The sequence below is a fragment of the Perognathus longimembris genome, chromosome 2 (assembly GCF_023159225.1).
Source record: "Perognathus longimembris pacificus isolate PPM17 chromosome 2, ASM2315922v1, whole genome shotgun sequence".
In the NCBI taxonomy this organism is placed as follows: domain Eukaryota; kingdom Metazoa; phylum Chordata; class Mammalia; order Rodentia; family Heteromyidae; genus Perognathus; species Perognathus longimembris.
In genome coordinates this window covers 94,272,542-94,294,648 of record NC_063162.1, presented here as the reverse complement: position 1 = coordinate 94,294,648, position 22,107 = coordinate 94,272,542, and the positions used below count along the sequence as shown (strand labels likewise).

The 22,107-nt window shown below is 35.3% G+C and overlaps 1 protein-coding gene across 3 annotated transcripts in view; it reads right to left on the bottom strand.

Moving 5' to 3' along the window:
* Positions 1–17,364: 17,364 nt before the first annotated feature.
* Positions 17,365–22,107, bottom strand: part of Crppa (CDP-L-ribitol pyrophosphorylase A) — a 211,939-nt gene continuing 207,196 nt past the window's right edge. For all 3 annotated transcript variants that reach the window (XM_048339749.1, XM_048339750.1, XM_048339747.1), the window contains one exon: positions 17,365–21,508. In XM_048339749.1, coding sequence (XP_048195706.1) covers positions 21,407–21,508 — 102 coding nt within the window. In that variant the 3' untranslated portion in view covers positions 17,365–21,406. The remainder of the gene's footprint in view (positions 21,509–22,107) is intronic.

Sequence of the window (22,107 nt, the reverse complement as noted above, 5' to 3'; positions counted from 1 at the left end):
ATGCATGAACAACTAAATTTTATCCATATACCTAAATATAAATTAGGGATTTTTATAATTATCAATCTCAGATACCCTGAAATAGAAGTTGCTATTTTCATGTCAAACGTGACTCTGTGTTTTGATTTCTATTAATTCTCTGTGCTAATTTCGAGAAAATTTCCCTATTATGAGTATTATATAAAAAACAATAGCAACTACCATATTGAAGTTTTATCTGAGTTTATTTAATCTGTTATATTGTCTATTGGCTTACTTAATTTGAATAATAATTCAATAAGGTATTATTTTTTCAAAAAATTACAGATGAAGAACCTGAGATTTGTCAGAATTTCATATGTTGTTCAAGGTCAAAAGAAAACAGTATACCTGAGATGTAATTCTATTTTGTCTATTTAGAACCAATATTATTAAATATTTATTACAACATCATGGTAGAAATGTATGGAGATGTGCTTTGTGATTTTTGTTGTTGTTTTAATTCAGACTATAAAAGTCCCTCTTTGCTATATTATGAGACCATCAAAGGGAAAATTGCTCTTTGCTTTATAATTTCATAGTACTTTTTAACTTAATAAAGAACCTTTATTTTCTTCAAATAAAAAGCCTTCCTATAAGAAAATGCTAATGTTTTGTCACTATATTCTTCTACTAGCATGATTAGTAAAACAACAACAACAAAAAAAAACACTTTTTTTTCCAACTAACCAATTCCTCATCAAGAAAAAGAAAAATCTCATCTCTCTCTCAGGAGTCATTTCTTTTTTCCTTTTTCAATGAATTTTGATTCCTATGGTAAAAAAATGTAAATAAGTAGATATTGGTTGAGGCATATTGTGAAGTTAAATATTTTTCATTCAAGTCTTCCTACCTTCAATGTCTCTTCTGCTCTTAGTTATGAGTTGTTTTGCTTTTTTTTTTCCTTAAGAATTTTTATGAATGTTGGGATCACAAAAAATGGCTTGTGGAAATCATGTAACATTTCCACTGATGTCCATATTTCAGAATAATTCTCATAATCTCAACACAGATGTTTCTTTTATTTATTAACTACAGTATCTTGATATTGAATAGCCAAATAAATGTCAGCCACTTTGTTGCTGATAAAGAGGACATTGGGCTCTGAAGCAATACTTGAAGCCATATATTACAATCCCACATATTGTTTCAACAAAGAAGTTCTGACACGTGTGTGGGAAGATTATGCATCTTATTTTCACAGATCAGATAGCCGACCCATGGAGATTATATTTACAAGGTCAATCAAAATATCACCAGACTGTAATGAACCAAACCTGCATTCCACAAAATATCTAAAAATAAATCAAACCTCCAAATGATATGAGACTCATATTTTAAAAGATCTTGTACAAATATTGCATTCATACACTCCTGCTTTTTATTTTCACTACAATTTAGACTACTGACATATTATCAGATGCTCAGAAAATCCCCAGTATTATTTGCCAATTGCTGTTGGAGCAGAAAGCCCAAAGATGTCACATTCACATATACATTTCTGTTTTAAAGTTAAACAACGTGTATCTCCAAAATGCAGTGTAATCAATGCTAACTAAACCTGTTCCCAGTTAGGTGGAAGCAGAAATGCAGAAAAACATAGCTTCTCACACTTTTCAGACTGATTTCAACAACTATTCTCTGGCTGGTTTCAGGATGCGAGTCTTTTTGGGGAATGGAAAACTCAGGTATAGCTGTCTTTTACAGTCATTAGACCTTTAATAATTATGAAACAAGCTTGGTTTGCTTTGATGGGCAGCCCTATATACAACTTCCATATATAGAAGTTTAATAAAAGTCAATAGGCACGTTTTGGTGAAAATGAACCTCTACCCATTAGTCTCTCCAAGATTGTAATAAGTAAATCACAGAACATACATATAACATGGTCTGAGATTCAGAGGTTCAAGAATTCTTATGGGAACCAAACTTTATTAAAATTAAAAAATTATAATTTATTCTCTCTCTGTCTCTCTCTGTCTCTCTGTCTCCCTCCCTGTCTCTCTCTGTCTCTCTCTCTGTCTCTCTGTCTCTGTCTCTCTGTCTCTCTGTCTCTCTCTCTGTCTCTCTCTGTCTCTCTCTCTCTCTCTCTCATCCCCCCCACCTTGCAGCTTAGGGAAAACCAAATAAGCCAAACTAAGAATTTTACAGGTCAGCCTCAGACAAATGCCTGTGTAATTTGTTGATCCAAGTCCCTATTCTCCAGCGAGCATACAATGTGCCATGTGTGGAAACACATATGTAAACAGGAATTTGAGCCCAGCAACACTTCGGCTACTTTCTCTTCCTCTCCCCTCCCCTCTTCAAGTCCCTTTACTTCCTAATCTGCCAAATCAAATGCTAAATGAGGATCAATAGCCTACAATTAGCTTTTTCAATTAAAATGTAGAGTTCAAAGTTGATTCCAGAGTGAGTAATTGCTTTTGAAAACCACAACCAGCAGGCAGCTGCCCAGATCTTTACAACAGTTTATTTAACCTCAAAACATCTGATCAATTTTATTATCTGGGCACAAGGAAAATATCCTGGAGAGTATGATTTTAAATATACTACACAGTCTATGTGCTGGATGGAAAAAAAAACTGAAATTCTTCAACACCATAAATATCTTTTTGCCATCACCTTGCTGAGAAAACAAACTCAAATGACAATGTCTTCATTCAAAAGTCAAAAGAGATGGAGAACATCAGGACATTTAGCTGGGCTGGGAGGCTGGGAGAATAGGGAAGAGGCCAGGAACAGACAATTTACAAAATTACAAGGTTTAAAAAAATTCAAACATCCGGCTCATGATGTTTGGATTTTTTATTCATCTAGAAAGGAGACACAGAGAGAGTGCCAACCTCACCAAAACAAAGAGTATTGCATTTCAAGAATGCTTCTTTTACACTGCCAACCTTATTCTGAAATTTGCTCTATGCTACAGTAAGAAGTCATTTGAAGCCTTGATGCGATTTTATAAATGGACTAACAGGGCCTCAGCCCCCCTGCCTCCACAGAATGACACCTCCTAACTTTTTCTTCTGGATTTCCCCTCTAAATCCTGCCCGACCTTCATAGAGATCCTTGGATTCATTCCCACAATGCCTCTGCAAACATTCTGGAGCCACCAAGCACAATGATAGTTTCTATTCACTAATTCACAACCACTTCCGTCCTCTTCAAAGAGGCCACATTGGTTAAGAATAAAGACTCCAGCAGGCTTCCTGATTTCAGTGATAACTCTAACATTTATTAATACGTTGATCTTTAATTAAGTACCTAACTTCTCCCAGGCACATTTTCCTCATCTATAACCAGAGAGATTCACTTTGAAGACAGAATGATTAGCATGAGAAAAGGGCTCAGAAATATGTCTGGCACCTAGCAAGAAATATAGAAATTTATCTATTGGAGTTTTTATCATCATCATCATCATCATCATCATCATCATCATCATCTATATAAATAGTTGTACAAAGGGGTTTCAACTCAATGTCCTGATTGATGTCACCAGGCATTTGACTAACTCAAGAATCACTCTGGTCTGGCTTGGGTCTGGGCTTTGTCATGGACAATTCAACCCACTTTCAGGCTCAGTTCCTAGCTCTTAGTGGCCATTATAGGTTGTTCAAATAGCCTAGAAGGAGGGTTCAAATAGCTGCCTACCTGTACTGTTCTTTTGCTCTTTGCCTGAGGCCATGATCTAAGAAAGCTTTTGGACTATCAAGTCCCTCTCTCATGGTTCCAAAAAACCAGTAACTCCCAACTATAGCTGTCTCTGAAATATACCATCCTTCACTGTCACAAATGTAAAGCTAGAAACTAGTTCTAATCAGTGTATTTGAAGAATATTACCTTTGGTCTTTTATGCCTATTCTCATAAATACTATTTTAAAAATTATTCCAGAGACATGAACATTTAGAAAGTGTTCATAGAAACAAAACACTCATTTCTATAGTTTGGTATCACAAAAAAAAAAATAATAGAATGCCAGCAATAGGCTGAGTTGTTTTTATATTGCTTTTATTGTTTGTTTTAGTTCCTATTCCCCAGTCTAATTCACTTTTGCTCTCTAGAATCATGCTAATGTATTTATTACACTTGAATGTCTAGGAATTCTTGTGTTGTAATATATTTAACACGAAATGTTTTGTAAGCTAAGAATCAATGAAAATTGACTGATAATGATTTTTATTCTGTTCCTTTCAGTTGTCTAACAAATATTGTTATAATATATGCATGTCTTTTGTCTACATGTAATTTGGTACGATTCATTCCTGCAGAATAACAAAGAGTATGTGTCCATTACATTTTTCACTTTACTACACCATACTTGCTGTTGCTACAACAAAAATATTAACTTACAATAGTTAATCTCATATTTGATCAATGTAATCTAAAATCATGGTAGTTCTTCTAATCCAGTGAGGAAATTCTTTGCCTTCCAATCCTTTACATAAGATTTTTCCACCTGAACTACCAAGACAGATGATGCTCTATTTCATTTTCTAGTAAAAATGCTACAACCAGCATTTTTTGTGTTTTGGTATCTGATTGTTGCCATCCAGCACATTTTCTTGGTAAAATTAAGTATCTTTCAGAAACACTGAACATCATAAAACAGATTTTTTAAAAAAAACCTATGGCAATAAACCAACCATGATTAAAAAGTAAATAATAAGTCGCCGTGTTTTCAGTATCCATAGGCTTGTATTTATAGAAATGCAGGAAGTGCACAGAATTCCAAAGACATTTATGCAAGCAACAGATGACTGGGGTGTAAATAAAATACGGAAATGTATGCCACTATAACAAATGAAGAGATTCTGGATGCACTGGCAGAGAAACATCTTAAAAATACGTGGTTCGTAAGAAAGGCAAGTCCATGAAAAACAGTTTTTGCATGTGACTCCACTTCTGTGGGAAAAAAAGGAAACAAAGAAAAGAAAAACAACTAACTAGACAAAGGTAGTAATATGAATATATTCCGAATAATACATGCTAGAAAGTGGCCAGAAAGATCCAAACTGCATAGTGGGAATACATTGTCTAAACTTAAATTTTATCCTTTGGTGCTATTCACACAATGTGCTTTTTACACAACTATGCTTTACCATCGCATTCAACTTCTGTAACTATACAGGCTGACTTTTGAGGTGAATTGCAGACAAGATTTTACCTCTAGAAGGAGATGCTGGCCTAGTGACTGTATCACTCCAGGAATGGAAGCAGGGAGAAGAAAGGACATGAAGAACAAATAAAATATTCCAAATCACCTAGTGTACAAATCAATGGCAAGGTATACATCTGCATGTTGACATAGCACATGCATGTGCATGTGTGTGTGTGCGTGTGTGTGTATGGAAAAGATAAAGTATTCCCACTTCAATAACAAAACAAAAATAATTCCATGAACTTGAAAGAGTCAGAGGAAAACTATTTGCTTAGGGATGCATCAAAACAGAGAATTAGAAATGCCTTTCAAATAATTAAGATTTTAAGAAATTTTGTTTCTATGTTAAGAATAAATTTGAACTAATCAGAGATGGACTTCCTTTTTCGTGGATGAAAATGACGTAAATTCAAATTTAAATGTATATCACAAAATAAAACCTAATGTCTCAATTTTTCATAGACATTTTTTCTTTAAAATTTTAATTGCTGGTTTATTTGTCAGTTTTCAGATTGTGGAAATTATTTTTGGTTGTCCTTGACATATTCAAACATAACATTTGTATTCCAAAACAAAACTTGGAAATCTAAGACAGAATTTGACCATATTTTAGATTCTTTAGAGAAATCAATACAATACATGATACGTCAATGGAAATACGACAAATGAGTTAAGATTTAGACCATCCACCTTGAAATGATTATTTTCTTTCTTTTCCTTTTCTTTTTTATTATAATATTTAAGTAGTTGAACAAAAGGTTTCAATAAGTTTTTTTTAATTAATTTAAGTATCAGATATTTTTATAATCCTGAGAACCAAAAGGGGTTGTTGCCCAGTGAACTCATTTATGTTAAATATCTGGGAAAATTGTAATAGACCAAAAGCTAAATTTGTGCATTGTATTTATGGGAAATAAAACAACAATTACAGATGAAACAAATCCTGAAGACCAGGACGTTTTATATTGTTAGATCCCAAATAAGTGTTCTGGATTCCATTTCAGCATAATAATGACTTTAAATTCTGAACATTTCACAAATAAAGATATTAATGTATCACTTCCTTCACCCAGTTTTTGTTTACAAATAAGACTACTCAACGAGATATGAATTAGTAGAGAATGTATAGGATAAGTTCTAGGTATTTGCATTTGAATCTTGCCTTCCTTCAGTTTCATCAAAAGCAAGGCAATTGAAAGGAACTATTTCTGATGTTCTACTCCCTCTAGTGGGCATGTTTTGAATGGAACCGTTCAGCCACCTCCTGAATCCTTTGCTCCATTTTGTAAAAGGCGAAAGATTTATAGGATCTGAAGAGAAAGCAGAGTATCTTTGCTCCATTTTGAACTCCAGATCCCCAGGATCTGAAAAGGTCTTTGCAACTTGCCTAGACTTGCTTGCAACTTGCAAATGTAGGAACTATGTACTTACTCCCCTCCAGAAAGAGGTCATTTCTCTAGGACTAACTAATGCTAAAAGCCATGTCTAAGCCATTCCAAATTCTACTCTTAGCAATTTCTTGGATCACTTGAAAAAGTTAACTCCTTTTATTGCTGTCTACATGTCCAGCCCATCCAGGAATCATCTCAGCACAAGAGTAGCTACTCAAGGAGTAAAAACTGATAGGATTAAGGAGATATTTACAAACACTGTGTAGCAGGCAGAGGTAACAAAGGATGGCCACCCATCCAAAAATAAATGTTCTTATAGTAACAAACATTTCATGAAGATAATATATACTCAACTATTTGTTCACCTTAATTTTTCTAAAATCTTTACCTTTACATATGTACATATGTATATAACTATATATAACTTCTACTACATGAGAGAGCTTTATTTTTGTTAGCCCCCAATGACATGGGAGCCCATGTGTGGAACATAAATGACTTGAAAGAATTTACAAAATATTTCCAAAGGTTGAAACAAAAATATTTTCCCAAAGTTACATGGAAGATTGTGTGTGGGTGTGGGTGTGACAAAAATATTTTCCCAAAGTTACATGGAAGATTGTGTGTGTGTGTGTGTGTGTGTGTGTGTGTGTGTGTGTTGTAGTTAATGATGTGGACAGCAAGATGGAGAAGTAGGGTTATTGTGGTGCTTTCAGAAAACAACACGATGGAAAATTTAAAACTAAACTGAGAAACTGCTCAACTGATTTTATTATGAGTGAAACTTTGAAACACAGAAAATACTGTGAGTGATTGAAAGGAAATCCTAAGGACAACTAAGAGGAATCACAAGGATGAGTTTTACCTGTTTACAGGCTAATAACAGAAGAAAACTAAATCTTACATCATTGCATAGGAATAAGCTATTTACATGATCATTTTAGAGTGTTATAGTTTACTGACCTCAGGCTGATGCCATTACTGATTTAAATGAAATTCTCTTTGGTGTCTGAATCCCCTTTGGCGTATTCTTCTGATTAGTTCACTGACAGGAAAATCTGGGATTCAGGAAGTGTCTGTCTCCTGAATTCTTGGAATATCTGTAACTGCTTCATGTACCTGTGTATATCTGCACAAATGTGCTCATCAATGATATCACCACAAATATAAAAGGATCCTACAGCATCTCATCTCATGGAGGTATTTTATTTTTTACAAATATCTTTATTGTCTTTATACATAGGAGCTATCATGCAACAGAGTAGTTTATAAATCCAGTGCATCTTGATCAAGGAAATATTTTAAACCCATCATGCTCTTAACACATGGAAAGTGTTTCCACAATTTATTGTTCAAAATAACAGAAAAAAAAATCTAACCTCATCATTCAACTCAGAAAAGGAGCAGCAAAAATGTAGAACTCCCCTATGACCCAGCAACCCCACTTTTGGGTATCTATCCAAAAAACCACAACCAAAATCACAGTAAAGCCACCAGTACAACAATGTTCATTGCAGCGCAATTAGTCATAGCGAGAATCTGGAACCAACCCAGATGCCCCTCCGTAGACAAATGGATCCGGAAAATGTGGTACATATACACAACGGAATTGTATGCCTCTATCAGAAAGAATGACATTGCCCCATTTGTAAGGAAATTGAAGGACTTGGAAAAAATTATACTAAGTGAAGTGAGCCAGACCCAAAGAAACATGGCCTCTATGGTCTCCCTTATTGGGAATAATTAGCACAGGATTAGGCAAGTCACAGCAGAGGATCACAAGAACCCAATAGCTATACCCTTATGAATACATAAGATGATGCTAAGTGAAATGAACTCCATGTTATGGAAATGATTGTTATTTAACAGTTGTAACTACTTTCAACATCCCATGTGTATCTGTAGCCTCTACTATTGATGATGTTCTTGAATCACCTTCTTGTGATTGTATCTACACTATCTCTGTAATCTTATCTGAGTATATTGGACACCGTGTATACTGGTATTAGAACTAGGAAATTGAATGGGAATACCAAAATTGAGAGACACTGGGTAAAAAAAGAGAAACAACTACAAAAGCAATACTTGCAAAACTGTTTGGTGTTAGTGAACTGAACACCTCAGGGGGGGAAAGGGTAAGGGGGAGGGGGGAGGGGGGTATGAGGGACAAGGTAACAAACAGTACAAGAAATGTATCCAAGGCCTAATGTATGAAACTGTAACCTCTCTGTACATCAGTTTTATAATAAAAACTTAAAAAAAATAAAAGAAAAGGAGCAGCAATGGTAAGGCCATAAGATCTTCTCTCTGTTCTGAAGGTCATCTGCAGGATTGGTGAGGGCTTATCAATTTATTATTTTCTTTTTTAGGCACTATGTCAACAACAAACCAAGAAAATAACAATTCAGATTTCCATTGTTGTTGTGGTGGTGGTGGTAGTGGTTTCTGTGCTGGTCCTGGGGCTTGAATTCAGGGCCTCGGTACTGTTCCTGAGCTTTATTTGCTCAAGGCTAGCACTCTTATACTTGAGCTATAGCAACTTTTAGCCTTTGGTGCTTAATTGGAAATAATATTCTTACGGACTTTCCTGCCCAGCATGGTTTCAAACCACAATTCTAGATCTCAGCCTCCTGAGTAGCCAGGATTATAGGAGTAAGCCACTGACTGGTACCTGGCTTTTAGATTTCCTTTTCACTTTGAGAAACCATTTTCCATGATGGACCGAACAGTCTGCAATGTTTTTACATAAAACACTTGAATCACACAGAAATTCATTTATAAATTCTCCAAATTCCAATTGCTAACATCTCTCACTTTAACTTTTAATTCTCCACTGCAGAACAAAAACACTTTCTTCTTGACTGTGTGTGTGTGTGTGTGTGTGCATGCACACACACACACGTGCACACTGGTCCTGGAGCTTGAATGCAGGGATTAGGTGCTGTTCCTGAGCTTTTTTGTTCAAGACCACTTGAGTCACAGCTCCAGTTCTAGCCTCTTGGAAGTTAATTAGAGATAAGAATCTTACAACTTTTCTGACCAGGCTTGCTTCTAACGGCAATCCTCAGATCTCAGTAGCCAAAGCCACTAGCACACTTATGCTTTATGCTTTAAAAATAACATATATGAACCAAAGTTTATTATAGTAAATATTTGAGACATTTTTACACCTACCAGTTAAACTGGGAAATGATCCATTCTATGTAGGAAATATACACCATCTTTAATCTACATAATTTATGCAATGACTTTAGAAACTTGGGAATGGTAGAGTTTACCTTTTGATACCTTGTGCCCAATATTTATTGCCACATCATGTGTCCTATTTGCTCACTCTCACTCCTTGTTGTACTGTATGTGTACAATTTTGTCCATGTGGCTTCTCTGGTGCTGAGTTCAATCCTAGGGTCTTGGGCATGCTAGACAAGCACTCTACTGTGAACTACATCTCTAGCCCCAGTATACAGTTCATAAGTAATGAATTTGCTCCTACTATACCAGTGTAGAAATGGCATTTAAGATTTTAGTTTTAACTTTTCAGGTAAGGAGCTATAATCCCTTGTCCAAACGACTGTCTAGAGCCCAAGCTTTGCTGTAAAGTAAGTCATTGACTGTGATGATATATATCCCAAGAACTAAATGTGAAAATAAATAATATAGCCTCTCAACCCAGGGGGTTGATATTTAAAGGGAACAAAGCCTTTAAAAACATCTGTCTATTAGTAGTTAGGGAAGAGCTTTATCACTGAGGTCCACCCATTACAGGACTTCTACACTGTACACAGTTCTTGTGCTTGAGATGTTTACTACACGTTGGTGATAGTTTTTGGCCAATTCATCTTCATTTTCTTCTACTAGACCAAGAGGTTGTCAAACAAGCCTCACAAGTGAGCCTAAGTAACAAAACCAGAAATGCAAAGGTCTCTGGAAGTCAGTGACACAGAGCAAGGAGGCAGAGCAGGAGAAAGGGCCAATGTGTGTGACTCCTACAAAGGGCTAGTTCTTCTTCATGCCCAGATCACCTTCCCTGTAAAGAAAAGGCCTTTCTCAGATATATGACATCACTTTATTTTCAAATATAGGCAATTATATATTTTATCTAGTACAAAACAGATTTTAGTATTAAATCCACCTGCATGGATAACATTATGTAAACTATTATTAGTTTTTAAAGGTAAAAGCTATAAGATCATGTCACTCAACCTTAAGAGTTACGTATGTAGCACTCTCAGTTATTTACATAACACTCTTATTTTCTCTAAGAGAGAAAATAAATACTAATATATAGAGTAAAGAACTGGATTAATCAACATTATGGCTTTTTCTTTTGTTTCAAGTATTTCTCCATTTTACTTTATGGCTTTAGATTAATTATAGCAGCCTCTAAGTAAATTTCATGATCAATGCAAAAACATAAACTTCTCAAAAACAATTCTGATAGGAGAAAAGAATCGGTTTGATTTTTACAACACAATCACCCTTGTTATCACTGATGGCCTGAATATCATGAAACATCTGTAATAATCAAATAATGAAAGCCATGTCTTAAATGTTTATAAAATAAAGTGCAAGCATTATTTACAACATGTGAGAGGGGAAAATTTGAAACATACATACCTTTGTGAGACATAAGTTTATGTATGTGTGTATAAAATTATGCATATTGAACCTCTCTGCTCGATAAATCTCAATGCATATGCTCGTCCAATCAAAAAGCAGATTCTACCACCAGAGGGAGCTTAACTTCCATTTAAGCAGTAGATAAATAAAAAGTATTTTGATCTCTTATTTTAATTCTTTGTATACTTTAGAAAACAATTTGAGAAAAGAAGTAACCATCAAAGAAGAATGAATTTTTTTATCATCAGTTATAAATTCTAACTTCAGTGGAACATTGTTTTCCTCACTCGGTTGATCGGTTGATCCTCTAATTAAGGGTCACTCATCATTTAACAACGGACTTCCTTCCTTTCTGGTTTTTCCCTTTCTTTGTAAGAGACTGTTGTTAAATTCCTACAGACATAAGTACCTTCCGTTAAATCAAATTACAGATCATTGTAACAGAGCATAAAATTATCAAAAGTGGTTCACAGTAAGATGAAACCAGAATGCTTCACACTATCATATGTACTCTCCATTAGAGAAGATGAAACATTGTACAGATAAAGTTTCTACTTCAGTGCTTAATAGAGATTCAGCAAGCAGTAAAAGTTAATGCTACACTATTCTCAGAGGAGAAAACCTTTTTCTTTTTTCCAGTTCCTGCTAAACACATGTGCTATGTGTCCAGGAAATGCTCATTGTTTGTTCAAAGCAGGGTTGGGCCTTCCTTGTAGAGCATTCAGTTATTAACCAAGACATGTTTACCTCTAAACTGAAAAGAAAAGACGCATGTTAGTGTATCCCAAATTAGTATATGTGGACAATGCATGTAAACTGAGTTTATGGCTTGAAAGTATGAAAACAATGCAGAGGTCAGGGAAGAATTCTGCTCAAGCAGGATTAGGAATAAATAGTGTAGAAAGGACAGCACTGTATAAAAGCAGAAGAGTGATGTGTTTCCAGAAAAAGCAAGGACACTGTCAAAGTGAAGTCAAAGAAGTGAGTGAGCAGGAATGTGCTCAGAGAAGCAATGTGTCTGATTCTACTGATGGTGTTCCCAATGGCAGGACCAGACTGCATATGGCGTGATAAACTAAGATAATGCAAAATATGGTAAAAGATACAAGGTGGATTTACTTGCTAGAGTGAATTATTGAAGATAGTGGATCAGGAATTTAGAATGTGGAGCGTATTATTTATTTATGAATAGAAAGGTAAAGGCCCGCTTGGGCAGAAAAGTTAGCTAGACCTCAGCTTTACTTGATGGACACAATCATTTTCTTGGAGGGAATGAATGACAGTGGTAGCACCCACTTGGCACATATAACATTTATATTTTAAAAAGGCAAGACCTTTGAATGGGATTGTAGTTGAGGGCAGAGATTGCAAATGTTTCAGACAGTGAATCAAGTGGAAATAGTCTTAGTATGCGGACAGGATCTACCTTTTATTCCCTTGGAAATACATAAAATATCACATGGTAATGCATATCTCCTACAGTACATGGCAGTACATGTATCCTTTACAATAAAAAGATTATCATGGAGTCAGAGCCTAGTCTCTACATTTATCAGTCACATGCTTTTAGAATGCTGATTCTCTGGATTCAAAGACAGTTCCTTTAGAGAGATACAGGTATAATCAAGGCTTTCTGGGAGTGGCAGTACCAAACAAAGGGCCTTTCTCATGAACATCATCACCACTGAGGGGAAGAACTTGGTGACAAGGTACAAAGGGGAGTATGATACATGGAGGACATCAGCTTAGCTCCTGGCAGGAACCATGTCACTTATTTTTATAGTAAAGTGAATTTGCAAAGAAACTCACTTACTTGTAATCTCATCCACACCACAGGCTAGTGAGGTTGCCAAAATAAAAGGATTGACAAACACTTTTTAAAAAGTTCCATCTATATTGCCAGTGAATACTGCTAATTCTTCACTTGTAATTATTAGTTATAAATGTATTATGCATAAGCACTAGGTATATTTTTCTCTATTTTCACAACTTTGCAAAACTATACACACCCAGTCTCTTCTACTTCTTCTTGTGCAAAGCATAAACTCACATGAACATTGTTTTAGACCAACTCTTTAAAGAAAATGTCCACCTGACGAATTATATGTTTTGTTTTCTTCTATACTTGTTCTCTGCATATACATGGAAAACAATGAACATATCATCTTCTAAAGCTAAATTTCTAGGTTATCTTTTTTAACAGAGAGTTTTAGCACTAGGTCAAGGTAATGAAAAAAAAATCTAAGAATGTCAAATTACTTTTTACTTCTCCCAACACAGTTTTCAGTTCATACTCTGGTAATTCCAAGAAAATGTGTCTTTAAAAAAAATTTCTCAGGGGAAAATGACCAGTTTTTTAAATTGACTTTACCACAACTAGGAATTTAGGTAGTTATACCAAACAAACATTATTTTTTATTAATATTTTAACATTCATTAAGATTCCTAAGCAAGATTCAATAGTAACTGGTCTATAGTGTCTTCTCCCTGATATGTATCACAGTCTATTTGATATAAACTCATGGTTTATGGCAAGATTTATGGATATTCCCACTGGGATCCTCAAAAGTCTTAATTTGTTCACATATTTTGGCTTCTTTCCAGATTCGTGTGAATGGTAATGGATCCAAGAAACAAACAGCGGAAATGTCTTTGAATAGCATTCTTTTACCACCAGCTCATACATACCTCCATTCAGTAAAATAGGCAACTGAATTCCTGATGTGGACAGTTTACGAATACATTTTTAAAACTCACGTGGGATTTAAGAGAATGAGTTTCTATGCAAACAAGAAAAGAAAAAGGAAATATAAATTTAACAGGATTTTAAGTACAAGCACAAGATGAAAAAAGAAACAAATACCTCCAAAGGATTGAAGAAAATATGTAATTTTATCTTTTATTTCTTTTTCCTCAAAAGGTTTTCTTGTCCATTTGAAGAGCTTGCTTTTAGTCAAATCAAGGACTTAGATATAAAGACTAGAAGGGGGAAATGATATAAATAAAAACCTGACATACCAATAACCCAACCACTTTCAACAGTCCATTTTACAAGGATACAGAACAAAGAGTATAATGGATAGTTCCAAAATGGCAAAGTTCCAGAGACCTTGCTCAGCTAATCTACTAGATGCTTTGCCAAACCTTATCCAAATAACCCAATTATGACAGTCTCCAGACTGGTGGAAATTCTCAGAAAATTGGCCTCTATATGGAATCTCCAGGCATGTCTCCACTCAGGTCAAAATGATCACCAGGACTGCCTTTTTGAAGCTTTTGCCCCTGGGTTCCACTGCAATTTTGCAAAATTGAATGTGAGGATATCCACTCAGTAAGGTCTGTGGACTTAAGTCAGATTTTTTAACTATAAGTAAAGAACAGTATTTCCTATTTATGATCCAATTTCCTAAACTCTCCAAATTAAAGATCTTTCTGGCTTCCAGAACACTGTGTAATCATAAGTCCATCTATGTATCTGACTTTTTATTACACACATACACACACACACACACACACACACACACGTTTATACAGGCCTAGTTTGTAAAAAAAAAAAAAAAAAACCCTGTGAGAATTGCTAAGATTAAGCTAGAAGTAAAAATATGTATGAGACAAGCCAGGTTTCATCTATGCTTCTAAACGTATTTATGGTGTCAGAGTCTAGCCTCTATCTCCTTAATAATTGTTCATTTTACTTGGCAGCATCCTTACTAAGGATAAAATTAATTTTGATGACATATTTCAGCTATGAAGACATTTATAAAAATCAAAGAATCCAGACAGGAAGAGAAAACCAGTTTGGCTCCACTCTGCCTTGCCGAATATACCACATATTCACTTCAAAATTTTTCCAGTAGGAGCAACTATTGGTGAGTAAGTAAGAGAGTACCATTGCTAGGGAAGACCATGTATGCTCTCATTACTGAGCACTTCTAGAAAAGGTTTAGAGACTTTCCTTTCTCTTGAAAAATAGTAAGTAGATATCAATGTTGATTTTCTTGTCTAGCTAGAGAAGTGAGGCACTAATGGCCACCACTCTCTTGTTCACTAAAAGAGTGTACTCTTCTGGGTCTTTTTTCCTCTTCCTCTTTCATTATCCACATGTACTTCATCACTGATTGTCTGAGAAAAGACCAACTTTAGACCTCACAGAGAGGATATTTATAGTCCTGTGTGGATATCAATCCTTATTGGTTTCCTATATAAGTCCAAGGATAATCCAATAGGTTTGTTGGTATAGTAATTGGTAAAGGAAACAAAGACTATGGAAAAATGGAGACATAATGGGCCACCCATTTATGGATATTAAAGAAAAAAAGAATTCTTATTTTTGAGAGCTTCTCTTATAACACCAAGTTTTGTAATGTTATACAATATAGTTCCTAGAAAAATATTCTCTAAGTCTTGATAACGAAATTTCCTTTTTTCTCCTACTTGCTACTTCACTGACTCAGAATTAACTACTTAAAATATATGCCAGGTACTGATGGCTCACATCTATAATCCTACCTGCTCAGGAGGCTGAGATCTGAAAATCAAGATGTAAAGCTAGCAAACAAATCCTTGAGACTCTTATTTTTAATTAACAAGTAAAAATCCCAACTGGAGGCATGGTTCAAATGTTAGAATTCCAATCAATGTAAAGGCTGAATGTAAAGGCTGAGTACTGGATCCTGAAGTTCAAACCATAATACCAACATAAAAATAATCAAATAAACGAAGTTCAAGTATATTCTTTGGTTGCAATACCTTGCAAGAAGTTATGATGAAGATCTATCTATCTATCTATCTATCTATCTATCTATCTATCTACGTATATGTATATGTAAGACAGTTTGTGGAACAAATGATCATTCAGTAAGTGTTAGTTGGGTTTTTTAATTATTTTATTGTTTTAAATATCCTCAATCTGACTCTATAATACTTCAAAGAAGTGTCACTTTTTTGAACATTTTTCTAAACTATTCAGGTTTACTTTTCACCTTACAAACACACTGAATGCAGAGTTATCCTTGGAAATTCCTGGTACCTTCACATCACTGATCATTGCTCTGACCAACAATTCTTCTCTAGGCATTCTGCTTGTGAGGTCTGTACACTGCACAGAAATTTGCATTTTCTTTTCTTTTTGTTACTTATTGTTGGGCCAGAAATTAAAAAAAATCAAATGTCAAGACTAGGTAAAAAAAAAAAAATGAACATTCATTTAGCTCACAGCTGATGGAACTCAGTGACTGATCTTAGCCAAGTTTTTTTGTCCATCCCTCAATTCATCAATTATACTGAGATCAGCTGCTTGCTGGTCCAACTCCCTAGTCAGAAAAGTGGAGGACAGTAAGCAGTAATACACTGGGGTATCTTAAGTCCATTCCCATCAGCATTTTGTCACTGCTAACCATTGGCCAAATCACTTCATGTGATAAACCCTAAATACCTATTACCCTTGTGAAAGTAAGGGGGAGGAAGAGTCTTTCTGAACAAAAATACAATTTACCAGACCTTGTTAACTGATCACAACATTCTATTCCACTGTGCTGAGGAATAGCTTTAATATCCTTAGCAGTCAATATAAATGCTGAACAAAATCTGCCAAAACCGAGAAGGAAAAAAAATCAAGTTTATGTTTTTTCAATTTAAAAAGAAAACTTCTTTATTTTCTTTCTTGCTTTGGCTTTCTTTCTCTTTCTCTCACTCTGTCTTTCTCACTCTCTTTCACTCTCTTTCTCTCCTTTCCTTCCTTCCTTCCTTCCTTCCTTCCTTCCTTCCTTCCTTCCTTCCTTCCTTCCTCCCTCCCTCCCTCCCTCCCTCCCTCCCTCCTTCCCTCCCTCCCTCCCTCCCTTCCTCCCTTCCTCCCTCCCTCCCTCCCTCCCTCCTTCCCTCCCTCCCTCCCTCCCTTCCTCCCTTCCTCCCTTCCTCCCTTCCTCCCTTCCTCCCTTCCTTCCTGGCCTTACATTTAATCAGTTTGCTAGCATGCTTCTTGAGAAGCTAGGATTATAGGTGTTAGTTATCAGTACCTAGCTAAAATACTTTTTAACAGAATAATCTATTTGAAATTTAAATTCTGTCCAAAATATAAATCATTATGTTGCTGTATTTTGAGAACAATATATTTATTCAAAAATTAAAACTTATATTGAAGGATATTTATGTATGTATGTATATAATTAATACAAATGCCACCGGATTTGAAAATATCAGTTTATTTAGATATTGATAAAACAATACATATTGTTTTATAAAGACAACTGTTTAGAAAATGTAATAGCTTCCTTTTACTTTTCATGGTAAAATAGCAAACATTTTTAAAATATGAAACTAAGAAATAATACAATGTCAAACACAAATCCTACCTACTCCTCCATGGCCATTTCTAGTATACTGACTTAAAAAATTTTTTTAACAGTATTGGGGTTTGAACTCTGGACTGAGTAGGCAGTGGTTCAACTGCTTGACTTAAGTCCCATCCCATTATACTCTGGGTATTTTTGAAATAGGATCACACTTTTCACCAGAGCTAGTCTTTCCAATTTATGCTCCCCACTGTAGCTGATAGAACAGGCACACACTACCACACCCAACTTTTTTTTTCCTGTTTAGATGAAGACTTGAAAGGTTTTGGTCTGGGATGGCACAGAATCTTAGTCCACCAAGCTCAGACTCCTGTGTAGCTGAGATGACTAGCACAGGTCACTATGCTCAGCTAGCCACGGAGATAAAGTCTCATAAACAGCATTTCCACCATTCTCCCAGCCTCTAACTCTCCAGCAGAGGCTTGAAGTCACACTAATAAACTTGAAGTACATAAATGTTATGTATTCTGTTTTTTCAAATAAGCCTTTTTAAAACAACTTCACTTTCTCTTCTTGCAAATGATATCCTAAATGTTTTAAACAAATATTATTTGCATTTAGGGATAGCACCCAAGCCCAGAGTTCAAGCTCCAGGACAGGCATAAAGAAAAAAAATGTTATGATTTATGTTTCCATGAGCTCACAATGAGGTTAAACATTACTACATATTTTAACATAATTTCTCATGCAATTGATTCTCATAAAAGGACTGTTATACACACGAAATGTAAAGATGATATTTATAATAAATTATATGAAAAATCAATAACTATGTAAAACATAAAGGTCTGACTCTTATCTATGGATGAGTATACTTAATATCAACTCATGTCTTACATTGAGGATTTTAGTAGAAATAAACCTCTTACCAATATGTCACTGATCACTCAGTGTTGAACTCCTAAAATGCCTATCTTCAGACTGCACTTAATAGTATAAAGTTATACATAAAAGTATTTCCAAAAATTTCCCATGAATTGAGGCAATTTTAGTCACCCTTAAGCAAAATTAATGGAGCTTTGAAAAGATAATTTTGGAAAATAAAGTGAGAATGGATCATTTTGCTAGAGGAATGCAATTTACAAATTAAAGACTAAAAGCACCATTGTAATGATACTTCTGGATCAATAAAATATCTTTACCTCTTGGCCAGGAAATCCTTCCATCTGCTTAACCATACCTACATTCTGTGTGCTGGAAGGTGGCTGGAAAGCCAAAAGCTCCAGGGCTTCCCTCTGGTCTCTGGACAGCTACATGCCTCCATCTATGTCCATTCCTCCGTGCTCAGGGAGAGCATTGGCTTCTAACTGAAATCCTATATTTTTGGATGTCTTTTCCAGGAGTCACTGTTGTGGATGGGTATGAGCTTAAAGCTGATTACTAGTTTTCCGGAGTGTAAGAGAGCTTAAATGTGGTTCACTGGGCAAAGTAATTAAGATCCTCAGTGCTAACTTCCTCATCTAAACAGTGCAAGACGTGTACGTGTGTGTGTGTGTGTGTGTGTGTGTGTGTGTGTGTGTGTGTGGCAGGGGTTGTCTCGGAGCTGGGAAACACTAATGTAGCAAGGAGATATTCTTGTCCACTGTACTCTTTCTTCACTAACCTGAAATCTATGCTTTTTACTGTTAACCGGTACCCTTTTATAGAGATAGTGATTTCGCTCTGCCTTCAGCGTTGTCTGCCTTTCTGTGTTTTGTATTCTTTGTGTTTTTTTGTTTTTTGTTTTTTGTTTTTTTGACCAGTACTGGGTTTGAGCTCAGGGCTTTACATTTGCTTAGCTGGCTTGCTTTGTAGATACTCTACCACTTGAGCCACACTTCTATCTCCACTTTTTGTTGATTATTATACAGATGGAGTCTTGTAGTCTTTCCCTTACAGGTTGGCACTAAATCACAATCCTCTCATATATAAGCCTCTTGAATAGCTAGGATTGTAAGTATAGCAAATTCCATTGGCACTCAGACATTTTTTGAGGGGTGGGGGAAGAGTGAGGATGGTGCTAGAGTTTGATCAGAAAGCTAGAGCTTCCAGCCAGGCCCTGGAAGCTGAGCCACACCTCCAGCAGCCTCCGTTCTTAAAGCCAATGGCCCAGGTAACATTTTAAAACCTAGGTAACATTTCCCTTCTATCTTTCATTTTTATATAAATACATCAACTAGTAATGTAGTCATTTATTATCATTATCAAGTATTATGTGCTGCTCACAACTGTTTATACCATACTGGCATACAACTAGAAGCTCAGTAGGTCCCTTTACTCCAGCAGCACCATGAACACATAATACATTTTGCTCTGATGTGAAGATGGCTATGATATCATTAGGCAATCTCCTCTGTCTTTATGAGCACTTTCAGAGTCTTGAAACACTGTTGCCTGACTATTTCTATCTGTCCTACGTATGGGCTATGCTTTGGTGTCTTAACCCCATAGGTGACCACCTCAACAGGGACAAAGACATTGTGACCAAAACCCTTAGCTCACATTTTTTCATACTAAAGAATTTAAGTTACCCAATTTTACACTTCCTAAAAACTAGAGGTAGAGAAAAAAATGGTGAACCAAGCAATGTAAATGTAAGTCTACAGTCAATCTATTATACTTATGAGAATATATTTTAATAATTATTTCATATTCATTTTATCACACTCATTAGGACTTAAATATAAACTGTTAGTATATTAGTACTTGAGAGGAATAGGTAAAATTATCTAATGTGTTAGAGAAGAAATTCCATAGAATAGATATTTCATTGTCTACTGAATTGAAAATATTTCATGTGACTTTTACAATTTTCATATTCAATCTAAGCCCTGGTATGATTTGACCTATTTTTATAAAATAAGTATATATTAAATAATAAGTGGCACTAATAACTGAATGTACACCATGGGTACATACTATATAAAGGAAAATATTATAATTTGAGAAGTATAGGTCAATGGAAATTGGGAAAAATAATAATTTGATTTAACCTGGCAAGAGTATCTACATCAAAACAGTAACTAACTTAAAGTCAAGCATGGTGACACATTCCTGTAATTCCAGCACTCCAGTTGCTGAGGTAAAAGGGTCATGTGTTTGAGGCCAACCTGATCTAGAGAGAAACTTTGAGACCAGCATGGACTACATATTGAAAAGATACAGTGGACTCCTTCCTAAGAGAAGGCTACCAACAGGAAGCTGGCTAAAATAAATCACTTTTTATAAACTTCTACAGACTTCTTCAAACTAACTCAGAAAAAGTAGAGACTCCTCAAAATAATGAACGTTAACATTACATTTATAAGCCAATGAAAACAATTTTAAAATAATGGAGAAGCAGAAGGCAATTATAACTTCTTCAGGGAACTTAAAGAGCAGGAGGCAACTTTTGAAATTATTTAGAACGGTTCCATTTCATTAACCCCTTATTTTAAGTTGCAGAAAATTCCAAAATAAGACAACACAAAATTTCACCTAGTAAGAGGACAATAATAGAAAGAAGAAGAATTCTGAATATTATTATCCATTAACTTCATTGCCACGTGCAAATTAATGAATGTATACTTAATAACTGACATATTCTAAATGTTTGTTCCCTAAAGGAAAACCTCATGTCAATCATGTTTTTATTTGGGCTTTCAACTTTTGTGAAAAATTCTTTATATGAAGGCAGTTATTCTCCATTTACATGCTCTTTCTGGTTGAGACAATTTGTGTTATGATGAATGTAATTTCACAGATACAAGCATTGATCCACTGTTACAATTCAAGTACCCCAACTTACAAATGATAAGATAGAGAAAACAACTAACATTCGACCGCATATACCACAGAGACGCATAGGTCAGTGCTTTCAGAAGCCTTATCGGTGATGTTCTGCCTATGTTCTTCATGCTACCAGTAGCTGGCCAACAAGTCCAGAGCTTCTTTCTTTAATTAAGGCAGCAATAATAATGGCCCCTTGTCTTAAACTCTCTTGAAACTTCTCACCCTAAAAAGCAAATAAAAAAACAGTAATTACCTCACAGAAAGAAAATGCAGCATACATTCAATTGGATAAGAAGATATTCAGCCAGATCAGCTACTTTCTCAACTTGGCATTAATTACCTCAGAACTTAACCACTGGCATGTTCTTCTTCCTTTAAATACAGGAGAAAAGAATCTGCAAGCTCTTTTCATTATAGACCAAAAGGAAAAACTTGCTAAAAGTATAAAAAAAAAGCACTAACACATCTTCAAATACTAACAAAGGGAAACAAGAAATTAATTTCCTTCTATTTCTTCTCTGGTTGATTTTGGCCATCGGGGGAAGTGTGACTATTCCTCAATGGTGGGAACATTTTCTTCTTCTGTTTCGGAGTCTTCTCCAACTTCCTTATGCACCATTTGCAAGTAGTGGTAAGGGGAAAACAACTGTTGTGAACGATCAAATTCATGAGGTGAGGTATCTCACCAGTTGCTGACATGCAGTTTCTGCCTATGAAATCCTACTACTTACAAATACTTGTTTAGGCTTTTTGAGGCTTCTCAGAGCTGTGAAGAAAGTATTGTGTGAAAAGAAAATAGAAACAAAAGCTACTTAATATCTT